This window comes from Rhinoderma darwinii, chromosome 2 (genome assembly GCF_050947455.1).
Source record: "Rhinoderma darwinii isolate aRhiDar2 chromosome 2, aRhiDar2.hap1, whole genome shotgun sequence".
Lineage (NCBI taxonomy): Eukaryota > Metazoa > Chordata > Amphibia > Anura > Rhinodermatidae > Rhinoderma > Rhinoderma darwinii.
Window position 1 is genome coordinate 218,499,755 of NC_134688.1, and position 13,187 is coordinate 218,512,941.

General features: G+C 43.7%; 1 protein-coding gene across 1 annotated transcript in view; it reads left to right on the top strand.

Moving 5' to 3' along the window:
- Window positions 1-257: 257 nt before the first annotated feature.
- ZZEF1 (zinc finger ZZ-type and EF-hand domain containing 1) overlaps window positions 258-13,187 on the top strand; it is a 168,754-nt gene continuing 155,824 nt past the window's right edge. The window contains exons 1-4 of the mRNA XM_075852854.1: window positions 258-716; window positions 8,546-8,690; window positions 9,105-9,299; window positions 11,499-11,670. Of these exons, the coding sequence (XP_075708969.1) occupies window positions 333-716; window positions 8,546-8,690; window positions 9,105-9,299; window positions 11,499-11,670 (896 nt within the window). The 5' untranslated portion in view covers window positions 258-332. The remainder of the gene's footprint in view (window positions 717-8,545; window positions 8,691-9,104; window positions 9,300-11,498; window positions 11,671-13,187) is intronic.

Here is a 13,187-nt window from a genome sequence, read left to right on the forward strand (position 1 = left end):
TACGCCCCTGGTAGTAAACACTCTGGATGACAGTACCGGGTGTGTGTCTGCGAGCAGTGTGCTCTCTCTGCCCTCTCATCTGCACTGGAGAGCGGCACAAACAGCCGGCTGTAGTAGGGGGCTAGTCTTGCTGGTGACAGGTGTAAGGCCTGAGCTGTCAGTGAGCTGTCAGTGAAGGGCGAGCTGAGCTGTCAGTGAGGGGCGGGCTGAGCTTTCAGAGAGGGGCGGGCTGAGCTTTCAGTGAGGGGCGGGATCAGGCCGGGGAAGGCGGGGGGTGACTCGGGCCTTACAGGTCCTCCGGACACTCAGAACTGCTCGGCGCCGCCATCATCATGGGGAATGTAGTGAGCGGTGGGAGCGGAGACGAAGAGGACCCGGGAATGGAGCAGGAGGAGACCGGAACAGCAGTCTCGGACACGGCGGCGGCAGGAGGATCGGACAGCCAGCAAGGTCCCGCTCAGCTGGGAATTCGCGGGCCGGCTTTACCGCCGCTGTTGACACCCTCCCCCGGTGTGTTGCTGGAGCAGGCCCGGCTGCGGGAGGCGGCGGCCCGTCTGCGGGAAGTGGGGGCTCCCGAGTCGGTGGTATCCCGGCATCAGAGCGCCCTTCTCCGCTGGCTGGAGGAGAGACTGAGCCGAGGTGAAGAGGCGCTGAGCCGGGAGCAGTTCATAGAGATGTTGGAGAGCAGAGCCAGTGGCCGGGAGGAGTGTGAGGAGGTAACGCTGCTATTAACACTAGTGCGCCGTCCGTCACCCAGGCTGGCGCTTATTACAGGAACTCTACCTGTGTTAGGCCTAGTGTGTGCAGTGTGGCGATGACAGGAGACTCCAGTGCCACTAGTCATTATGGGCAGGTGTTAGGCTGTGTGTGGCAATTTTGGCATTTAGGCTGGATACATGCCAAACAGTGGTACCTTGTGTATGTCTACAGTATATCCGTCAGGGCACAAACCTAGAACAGTGGCACCTTGTGTATGTCTACAGTATATCCGTCAGGGCACAAACCTAGAACAGTGGCACCTTGTGTATGTCTACAGTATATCCGTCAGGGCACAAACCTAGAACAGTGGCACCTTGTGTATGTCTACAGTATATCCGTCAGGGCACAAACCTAGAACAGTGGCACCTTGTGTATGTCTACAGTATATCAGTCAGGGCACAAACCTAGAACAGTGGCACCTTAGGGAACTAACAGATCGCAACCTTTTCGTTAACTTATGTGAAGGGAAAAGGAAAGTCACAGAACTCCATTCTCATGAGTCATGGCATGTATTTCTTTGCCTGGCACCTGCCATTTAGCTGTAAGGGTATGTGCACACACACTAATTACGTCCGTAATTGACGGACGTATTTCGGCCGCAAGTAGTGGACCGAACACAGTGCAGGGAGCCGGGCTCCTAGCATCATACTTATGTACGATGCTAGGAGTCCCTGCCTCTCCGTGGAACTACTGTCCCGTACTGAAAACACGATTACAGTACGGGACAGTTGTCCTGCAGAGAGGCAGGGACTCCTAGCATCGTACATAAGTATGATGCTAGGAGCCCGGCTCCCTGCACTGTGTTCGGTCCGGGACTTGCGGCCGAAATACGTCCGTCAATTACGGACGTAATTAGTGTGTGTGCACATACCCTTAGACTTCATTTACATGACACTGTGTACAGTCAATCTGAGGGCCACCCTCTATGTGCCAACTACAGCGTCAGAACCCATCAGAGGGAAGTGAGGGTTCATACCGCCATGTGAAGAAGTCTTGTGCTGGTCTCACACATGACATAGTCGGACATCTCTCCCGCTTGTCTTGGTGTGCATGTGTATTTCAATAGGGAAGCAAGCTGTGGCCAGACGCCTTTGGCTGCACGTATCTCCCGGCAACACCAAAGGATGTGGAGTGTTGGAGTCCAGAATCTGCGGTCAGGAGACACCCGTTCCCATTAGGCTCTGTTCACATCACGTTTGAGGTATACAACGGTAGTATCGCCCAATGGAAGGCTCCGACATATGCCACTGTATACAATTCCCATTATATATATATATAAAAAGTCTGTTGCGGGATGACTCGGCAGATTACGCTTTCCTATACGGGTTTTCCCTGCCATTGTTCATCACTGCTTTTTTCTTTATAATGGGAAGTTGATACGTAGCGTAAATACTGCAGATTTTCCGCAATGGATTTCATTGTAAGAAATCCGTAGCATAATACAGTAGCAGCAAAGTGGGTGAAATTTGAAGAAATCCCCCATAAATGACAGTCTATGGAGGGATGCGTGAAGTGCAAAAAAAAAAAAAAATAGGACATATCCTATTTTCTCACGGACATTCACACGGGAAAGAGCGGCCTTGTGAACTGCACCATTGAATTACATAGGTCTGTGTGACGGCCATTAAAACGAGTGCCGCCCGGGGCGTAATCAACGTTTGTGTGAATAAGGCCTTAAAGTGGTGAAAAAAGTTTGATTAATCATGGGAGCTTCACCGCCATTTTGTTTTCAATACAAATACACCGGAAGATACTTATAGGGGGAGATTTATCAATGCTATATGTTCCAGAATCCACACAACTGGCCTTCTAGTAATGATTGAAAGCGGAGAGTATATTCGCATGTGGCAGAAATCCATGCACCTACTTCAGAAACAGCCCCATATACATGTGTGAAACTGATTTTCAGTCGCAGAAACAATTCTGCCAAATTGGACGGCGGTCATTTATAATAAAATGGTAAAAATAATTTGTACTGGAGTAATGCAAGCACATGCCAATGCACCACATTGATGTAGAGACGGCACTTTTTCCTCTCACACTTTGCCGACAGGCTTCTGTATAACGCCACTTTTATACTCTCGTATTTTATTCACTATTTTTCTTCAGTATTTGTAGTCAAAACCAGAAGTGGGTCCAAAACACAGAAGACTTGCAAATTATTCCATGATACTTTTCTCTGTGTAGGTTCCACTCCTGGTTATGACTTCCAAATACTCACACAAAATACTGTTGTGTGAAAACAACTTAACCGTTAAAAAATGGCGTAGATGTGCCCCATAGATACCTCATGTGATATTTCCTAGACTAAAAACTGGCCAGCAACATCAACTCTGAAGAGTACACGCTGACGTTGAGATGCTACTGTTCTTTTTCTTTTTTTTTTTTTTTGTTTGTCCCCAAATTTTCAGCTGTTCTGCACCAAATAAATATCCTATGTGTTTTTTGGCAGGTGTGTGAGGGAAAAGTTTACACACGGCTGCCATCCTTGCATTGTGTGGTATTTCTGTCTTTTTTTAATTGAATGCAAAGAGCAATACAAAGGTTATAAAGTGTATGACGGGTGTGTGAGTCAGAGGATATAAGTCAGGTAAACCTATAGTAGAAATGACAACAATGGTGTTGGACATTGTAGAAAAGCACAGATTAGGTTTAGTGTGCTTTGGTTGTGTGTTGTTGTTGCTGCTTTTTATTACAACATTCCGTCAATAGAAGTGACTGAGGTATATCAGGTCTGTGCTGTGGTCATGGTTACATCTGCACCACTTTCGAGAACTGTGCCCCTGCCATACTAAAGTGGATTGATTGACAATAGGCATCCTGCTTCAACCACCAGAATTGAAGTTAGAGGCTTTCACCATTTTCATACTTGCCTGTCTCCTACCTAATTTAATAGGCGCTGTTATTTAAAAAAACAAACGTTTATTAGTGACAAAGTTACGATCATTTTAACATTTCTGAAATTTTTTGGTAAAAGCCCAACTTGGCGTTTTTTGTTTTTTTGGGCGTTGTAAAGAAAAGTGTATGACGCTGACCGTTCCGCGTCATACACTTCTCTCCATTCATGCCCAATTTTTTTCACAGCACAGCGTGATCTCGTGAGATCACGCTGTGTCGTCACTTACTCCCGCAGTTCCTTCACCGGAGCGACGCGAGAATGAGCAAACGTCTGCCCCAGCAGTGCCTGGACTGCTGCTAAGGAGGATAATCGTCCTGGCACGGCTGGAGCCGATGTCTGGTCGTTCTTCCGTCGCTCCGATGAAGGAACTGCACGAGTAAGTGACGTCACAGCTTGGTTTCAATGGTAAAGCTTCCGTTGCATTTTGTTTCAAGTTTGTTACCGTATCGTAATGTTTTTCGTTTTTTTGGCTTAAACAATAGCGTAGTCGACTAAACTAGCTTTCCGTTCATCAGTTCCTCTGATAGAAAGGTTGAACGGAAGCCCGATGCTGATGTGAACAGGCCCTAATTTAAGGCCCCATGCACCCGACCATATGTTTCATCTGCAATTACGGACCTATTCATTTCTATGGGCTACGGACACCTTTCCATATTTTTATGGATGGGTGTCAGTGCCGTAGAAATGATAGAACATGTCCTTTTTTTTGTCTGTAATTACAGCATCAATTTCCCCATTGAAGTCTATGGGCGCTTCCGTAATTCTGGACGACTAAGGATGTGCATCCATATCCAATTGTAATTACGGAAGCGTTATCATGCGACGCCAGGGGATTACCCAAGATTCCTCCCTGTCTTTTGTTTTTCTCTGCGGATCTGTAAATACGGATGCACTACGGACTATATTTACGGACACCGTTCCATATATGTGGATGATTTATGAATGACTATAAATGACTACGCATAAGTATTTATGGACAGTATGGATGAATGAAATCTACGGACGTGTGGGGCCTTAGGGCCTGCTCACATCACCGTTGCCTTTCCGTTGAGGGTTTCCGTCGGGTTAACCCCTCAACGGAAAGGCAAACGGAAACCTAAGCTTCCGTTTCCGGTGAGGGAAACGTTGCTAAAGGTTTCTGTTTGTCAACGGAAGGGCAACGGTGATGTGAACACAGCCTTTCTTTGAGGCTGAAAACTAGGCCTAACCTGCTCTCAGCTTAGATGTGGATACAATTGTATCTGGTCTAGGAAATGCTCTGTGATACTGCCTGGACTCCAGACTCCATTGTAGCAAACCATCAGGGAGGATTGTGCTGCCTACCGTGTTTCCCCGAAAGTAAGACAGTGTCTTACTTTCTTTTTATCCCCAAAAGCCCCACTATGTCTTACTTTCGGGGTATGTCTTATATTGTAAAAAAATTGTCGAATTTTTTTTTTTTTTTTTTTTTTCACAAACTTTATTTAACTGTTTTACATTTTTTTTTTTAGTCCCACCAGGGGACTTCACTATGCGATGTGCCGATCGCATATATAATGCTTTGGTATACTTAGTATACCGAAGCATTATTGCCTGTCAGTGTAAAACTGACAGGCAACCTATTAGGTCATGCCTCCGGCATCGCCTAACAGGCAGATGCTGAAGGCAGACCTGGGGGTCTTTGTTAGACCCCCGGCTGTCATGGAAACCCGACGGCGACCCGCGATTTGTTTGCGGGGGCGCCGATCGGGTGACAGAGGGAGCTCCCCCCTCTGTCAAACACATTAAATGCCGCTGTCACTATTGACAGCGGCATTTAATGGGTTAAACTGCCGGAATCGGCGCGCGCTTCGATTCCGGCAGTTGCAGCAGGAGCAAGTGCAGGGGACGGCGCGGTGACGTATGGAGAGGGGGGCGGCGCGGAAGTGGGCAGGAGGCGGCAATACCCCAGTGTTTCCCCGAAAGTAAGACATATGTCTTACTTTCGGGGTACGGCTTATATTAGCCGACCCCCCTGAAACCCCCGATATGTCTTACAATCGGGGGTGTCTTACTATCGGGGAAACACGGTATGTATTTATCTCCCAGCCCATGCTGTTGTATCCACTGCTCAGCTGAGCGCAGGACTAGCTATGTACTGGTTTCCCCATATCTATAAAAACAAGCTAACAACTTGGTATTGAAAGTTGTCGAAATTTCCATTTATGAGGTGATAAGATTTATTTGCATAAAGCTGAAAAAAATAAATCCAAAAGGCACGGATTACCTTTTGGGAATTGTATTATGAGCATCATAATTCTATTACCTGAATTGCTCGTGCTCTGAGTGTATATATAATATATATATTTTTTTAGTTTATTAGCAAGTGTCAACTAAGTTTAAACAGAAATTTATATTTTGTCCTGCTAATTGGCGTTCATTGGCAAAAATATTTCACCTTACAGTAAGAGGAGCTGAGGATATGAATATGGTGACATCTTTAGAGAAGTAATATTTCAGCTTGGATAGGCCGGTGCTTCTGAGTTCAGTTATGAAATTACGGTTGTGAACACTTTTATGCTGGTCACTCTGATCTTTTCAGGCTGTTACTTTATGCAGGCATTTAACCCATTAATGACCGTCCATGCGCTGTGACATAAATCTGGCACGTGTGTACCATGCCGACTAGAGCGGGTGTTGGGCTGTTTAAAGTCAGCCGGGCTCCTGCATTACCCATACGCTCCTGCTGTAACCATACCTTCAAACCCGCTCGTTTAGAACCTTAGATCAATAGTGACTGTGGCATCTAAGTGGTTTCCGAGCGAGGGGTCTCCCTCTATCACCCCATCAGCAAGATCAAGGGTGCCGATGGTTTCCATGGCAGCCGGGAGCCTAAGGGTATGTGCACACGACCTCTTTTCAGACGTAATGGAGGTGTTTTATGCCTCGCATTACGCTTGAAAAGACGGTTCCAATACGTCGGCAAACATCTGCCCACTGCTTGCAATGAGTCTTACGATGTTCTGTGCAGACGAGCTGTCATTTTACGCGTCGCTGTCAAAAGATGGCGTGTAAAATTCAGCCCGCGGCAAAGAAGTGCAGGACACTTCTTGGGACGTAATTGGAGCCGTTTTTCATTGACTCTAATGGAAACCAGCTCAAAAGACGCCGCGAAAAACGCGTGCACTTGTAAAAACGTCTGAAATTCAGGAGCTGTTTTCTCCTAAAAACAGCTCCGTAATTTGACGTATTTGGCGTTTGTCGTGTACACATACCCTAACAAAGGCCCCAAGTTCTGCCTTCAGCGTATATGCGTTTTGGGCCCTGTCAATGTCTTACAATGACAAGCATAATACACTGCAATACAAAAGTATTGTAGTGTATTATAGATGCGATCGAATAATCACATAGTAATGTCCCATACTGGAACTAAAAAAATAAATAAAATAAAAACAAAGTGTAAGAAAATGAAAAACCCACTTTTTCCCCTGATAAAATCCTATATTAGTAGAAAAACAAACTACACGTAATTGGTCTCACTACGTCCGTAACTTTCCAAACGATAAAACTATTGTTATTTAACCTGCACGGTGAATGCTGTAGAAAATCAAATCAAAAACTATTCCAGAATTGCTGTTTTGTTTATCCTGCCTTCCAAAAAATGAAATAAAAAGCGATCAAAAAGTCGTATTTACCCCAAAATGGTACCAATAAAAACTACAACTCATCCCGCAAAAAAAGTAAGCCCTCGCATAGCTACATTGTCGGAAAAATAAAGACGTTATGGCTCTTAGAATACACAAAAACAAATACATTTATTTTTTTTTCGTGTTTTTATTGTGCAAAAGTAGCAGTACACAAAAAAAAAACTATATGAATTTGGTCTCGCCGAAATCGTAAAATAACCCGCTGAATAAAGTTTTTATGTTTATACTGCATGGTAAACATCGTAACTTTAAGATGCAAAAAAGTGTGGCGAAATTTTAGATTTTTTTCACTACCCTATTAAAACAGTTAACAATAGTAAATAAATTTATATGTACCCCATAATTGTGCAATTAAAATATACGACTTGTCCTGCAAAAAAACAAGCCCTCACCGGCTATGTCTACGGAAAAATAAAATTAATTATGGCTTTTTCAATTGCGATTATCAAAAAAACTGAAAAATTGCTTTGTCATTAAGGCCCAAAATAGGCTGGTGACAAAAAGGGTTAAATGATAGTGTGCAGGCATGATACGTTTCTATTAATGATACAGTATGAATATTTTATTACTAATCCTCTCACCCAGTGTACGTGGGTAAAAGCATTTACAAGCCCTAAGATGTGATAAGATGGAAATGACCCTGCCCTGTACTTTAAACTTTGTGGCTGGCACACTGACCAGTTTTGGCATAGGGAGCCTATTCTTTTGGATGAACCTTGGTTTACACCTGGCTCGATGCCACTTGTATCTAGGTGGATTGTAATCACTTGTTTTTAGTTCTGTTATGGCTTCTCTCCAAAAAGCTTCACTCCAATTCAACTGTCAACTTCTAGGACAGCGGAAAGGAATGGACTTCTCTAATGTATGGCTTAGTATTTTATTTTCTGGTTGAACTTGAAACCAAAAATAAAGATCTGTCCGTTTATTGTACACTGATCAGCAATAACATTAAAACCACAGAAGTCTTGTGGAGTCCATGCCTTGGCAGGTCAGTTGTTTTAGTAGCACAAAGGTTACTTACACAATATTAGGCATGTGGTTTTAATGTTATGGCTGATCAATATTATATATTCTTTTGCCAAACAAAGGCCATGTAGTGTGAACCAAAGTTGAGTAATCTAATGCAGTAAACATTCATCTCCGTAATTCACACTCTTTATTTTTCTTAGCCTTTTCCTGAGAACACTTTCCATCTAGGATTAACCATGGGCATCTCTTTCAGGCTTTTGCACAGTTTGACGCGGAAGGTGATGAGGTGGTAGACTTGGAAAGCATGCTAGAAGCCATTAAGGCCTCCAGTGGTGCCAATCTTCAAGGAGAATTGAGTCATGTTATCCGACAGCTGCAAGCTTGCTCTCTCACACCAGGTAAAATTGATACTCTTTTTATTTTTATACTGTGCTACAAGTTCAGAATTATTAATACATATATTTAGTATTATCTGTTCTGCCTTTTTCAATTGTTTAATAGAGAAATAAAACTGGCCATACACGTTATATTGATGCCAGCAGAGCCCTCCAATTTTGGTGGGATAAGCCGATCTAGTATGAAGGAGTGCATCTTGACATTCCTAAACATCTGCTGTGGGGTAGGGGGGGGGGTTAAACATGCCTGATTCTTATAAGCAAAGACAAATATTTGTTTAGAAAAAAATAATTCTGTTTGACTTGTATGTTTGGGTGTTTATAGCTAATAAGGAGGAGTATATTGTGTTTAAAACTGGTTTCAAGATAAGCTGGAGTTTTATTTTTGGTTTCTCACTATATTTCCTTATTTTTCAGGCTTCATTGACATATTCTCAAAATCAAAAGATCGTCTTAGTTTACATTCCTCAAAAACTCTTCGTTTTTTGCATCGAAACCGTATTTCCAGTACTGTGATTCCCTATCCCGTTCTAGAGTGCTGCAATAATATATGTACCATGAGATCTTCTGTGCTGAAGGATTACCTTGAAAGGCTTCTTAAAAAAGAAAAGGGTGAGTTTAGTATTTGATCATATTGCTTTTTCTATATATACTGTCCTTGTCATATTGTTGTGCACAGAAAGTATAGGCAGTACTGTGTCTCAGTGGTTAGCACCGTTGCCTTGCAGTGCTGGAGTCCTGAGTTTGATTCCAACCAAGGGCTACATATGCATGGAGTTTGTATATGCTCCCTGTTATTGTGTTAGTTTCCTCCCACAGTCCAAAAACATCCTTTTAGATTAATTGATTTTCTATAAAATAGTCTGTGATTGGGAATTAGATTGTGAGTTCCCTTGGGGAAAGGGATAGATGGAAATGATGACCATCTCTGTACAGCTCTGCGGAATACGTTGGCGCTATATGTATAAGAAACGCCAAATAAGTGCACATGGTACCCGTATGGAGTGACAAAGTGAGTAATTCATTACAGATTTGTGACTAAAGTCAGTGTAGTGAGTAAAATACACGCAATAAACCTCTCCTACAAAGTCATACGAAACAGTGAAAATCAAATTATTTAAAAGATTACACATTGTTTTCATTTTTTCACAAGTCAGGAAATATTATAAATTAGATTCTAATTTATAATATTTCCATGTGCTGGGCACTAGAGGGAGCAGTTCCCAAAATTGCAGCATGGTCAATGTGGTAAAGCAACCTCATTGATTTATGCTGCAAATTTGGGGTGGACACACTCTTTAGTGTCCTCACACAATCCCCCCTCCCTTATTCTGGCTAGTGCCAGGAGAAGGAGGGGTTTGAGTCTTCAAACCTCCTACACTGTGTGCCGCCATTTTCTGAGCGACTGCACAGTGTAGGAGGATTAGATACAGGGCTCAGCAGACAGTATCACACATGAACATAATACGCACATCACACACGAACATAAATTACCTTCTCCCGCCTCCGCTCCTATTCGTTGCGGTTTCGCTTCCTTGAACATATGGCCGGAAGTCGTCATCTTACTGTCTGACAGCAACTTCCGGTCCATGTGAAAATGGCATCGGATTTCGCTCTGCGAACGAGCTTAGTTTTGATCTGTGTGGGAGTGGCGCATGCGCCTTTCCCACACAGACGGCGTACGCTTCTGAGAATGGAATGGCTCCCGTTCGCGTTCTCTATAGAGTTGTATGTGCCGTATTCCATCTCTGTATGTGTCGTTAATCGACACATACAGAGATTTAAAAAAAAAAAAATGGCAGCCCCCATAGAGAAGTAAAAGTAAGGACAAAGTAAAAAGTAGAACATGAGAACACATAAAATTGATGATAATATCATATTAAAAGCAATATGATAAAAAAAAAAGTTTCCTGACACCCTTTAAAGGAGTTTTATGGTATTAGAAAAACATGGCTGCGCTCCTCCAAAAACAGCGTGTCACCTGCGCTTAGGTTGTGTGTGGTATTGCAGCTTAGCCTAATCTAATTCAATGGAGTTGAGCTGCAATACGACACGCAACTAGTGGACAAGTGTGGCACTGGTTTTTAAATGAAAGCAGCTATGTTTTTCTAATCCTCTACAACCCCTTATTGGAGGCCATTGGTGAGCCTTGCAAGCCATAAGACTGCCTGTAGACTGGATATCCCTAGCTTCACCTGTGATCTATAATCTTCATTGTCTAGAGCAGGGCTTTTGCAGAGTTTTTCTATGGGAGTCCATTCTATTGCTATACTGGATATTCCTTCAGCCAGAGCATCAGGTGTGATCATAATATGGTCACTTCAGTGATGCTGCTCATGAACAACTGGGGTGGTGTGACCATTTAGGCCAGCATCCTAGTTTGAGAAGTGCTGATATAGCGGAGCATGACAGGGGAACAAAAGGAGTCTCGCTACCCTCCAGTGTGCCGCCTAGTCCGCAGTGGCATTGTCTCCATAATGATGTCACTTGGCTGGGTCCTCCAGTGGTTGTATGTTGCAATGACATTTAATCAGTACAGACGTAATGCTATAGCAACAGCCATTGGACGATGTGTCCTAGTTGTCTCACCGGAGAGAAGTGGACTGGCGTCAAGGACACCCATTTCGACGGTAAGGGTAGGAAGTGATTGTAAGTAAAATAGACTGCCGTCGCTTTGAGTTCTTTACTAGTTGCTTATTTTGACAGTATTGTTTTCCCCTCAGCACTGTTCTGGAAATACTGTTAGTGCACGGCCTGTGGAATTGTCCATACTGACTGCACATATTGTATTTTCTTTGTTCCATTTTACAGAATCGTCTGCTGTTCTGAGTGGCAGTGATGAATGTCTGAAATATAAAACCGTAACAAAGTGTTACAGTAGCATAGAAACCTCCTCTAACTCCTCGGATATAGACAAGATGACTAATGGAGAGACAACCTCATATTGGCAGTCAGACGGCAGTGCTCGCTCCCACTGGATACGGTATGCCCAGTTTGTCTTGTCTTTTGTAGTTTTATTTCAAGATGTTTGATTTAACAGTTTTTTTTAATACAGCTTTACCTGTCCAAGAAAATAATAGTAATCTTAAGCACGTTGCGGAGGAATTAAAACAAAACCGGTTTCTGCTGGGTATACAAAGTGCTTTTTCAGTTCATGAATGTTGCTTTTCAGGTATGGCAGCTGTTCAGAAATCAGCAGCAGGTTGCAATTCAGTGAAAGAAAATGGAGATCTATCATAGATCAGTTAAAGCTATGTAAAAGATCTTTGCATTTACTGAAATAGGGCAACCACCAGTACTCTCTAGAGAAAGTTTTGGAAATACAGCTAAGAACTGTATTAGCCAAACTGTACTCAGTCTTGATGGCGGTCAGTAAATGGGTTGTCTCGATCGGACAACCCCCTCTCAGAATACAGCCGTTCTGTTGATCAACTAATTGTTGCGGATCTGACAATTGATATCACTAATATTGCTGGGGGCCATATGCTTTTGCAAGAAAAATGTAGTATTACATGGCACCTATTCGAATGAATGACTATGTAGCATATGGCCATGCCAAGTTCTCCAGAGCGGGAGCAGCTGTTTGTATCAACTCTCCTCTGGCTACTAGAGGAAGGGTCCATAGTGTGGCACCCCACTCTCTATAAAGTTCATACGCAGGGCATATGTAGGCAGGGTATGTTCATTTGAGGTAGCCTCTCAGGGATCTGCATTTTGACACCCGGAATAGAGTGCAGAGGCGTATTTTTACTATTTGTTTTCTTGATCACATTACTCTTTGTGCTCAATCGAATGTCGTCGTACAATGGTATTTTACACTAGTGCTGCTATGCAATCTCCAATAACGGGGAAAAAATTGCTAGCCCTGACTAGGGATGCACGGTGCATCAAAACTTCTATACTGTTTCGATGCTGTGCACCCTCAAACGGTTTGATACCGTTATTTCATGTATTTCGATACTAAGCTGTGTGGCCGCACAGCTTGGCATTGTAACACATGAATGTATGAGAGCGGGGCTGCGGCTGTGTAATACAGCCATTGCCACGCTCCTGAGCGCTGACAACAAGTGTGTGCGTGCGTGCGTGCGTGCAGCATGATGTAATACGACCAGTGCTGCACTCATGAGTGCCGCCACTGATGACAGAACATGGCGGGCGAACTGCAAAACACCCTTATGTTCTGTCTCCACATCACCTCATTCTGACCGCGCGCCCACTTGTCAGGAGCAGGGCAATGGCTGTTTTACACAGCCGCAGCCCCGCTCTAATGGCGGAGATCAGAGAAACCTCTCATCTCCGCCGCTATTCCCTTGAATACTGCAATCAAATCTGCAATGCCTCTGACGCGATTGAGGGACATACCATATATGGGCAGAAAGCCCATGGTCCATTGAAGGACCCCAGGTGTTGTCTTAGTATGCCCCAACAACCGGAAACATGGTGAGTTATTGTCCGAACAACTGTCTGTGTACTATCCGTACACAGGATAATATACTGGCA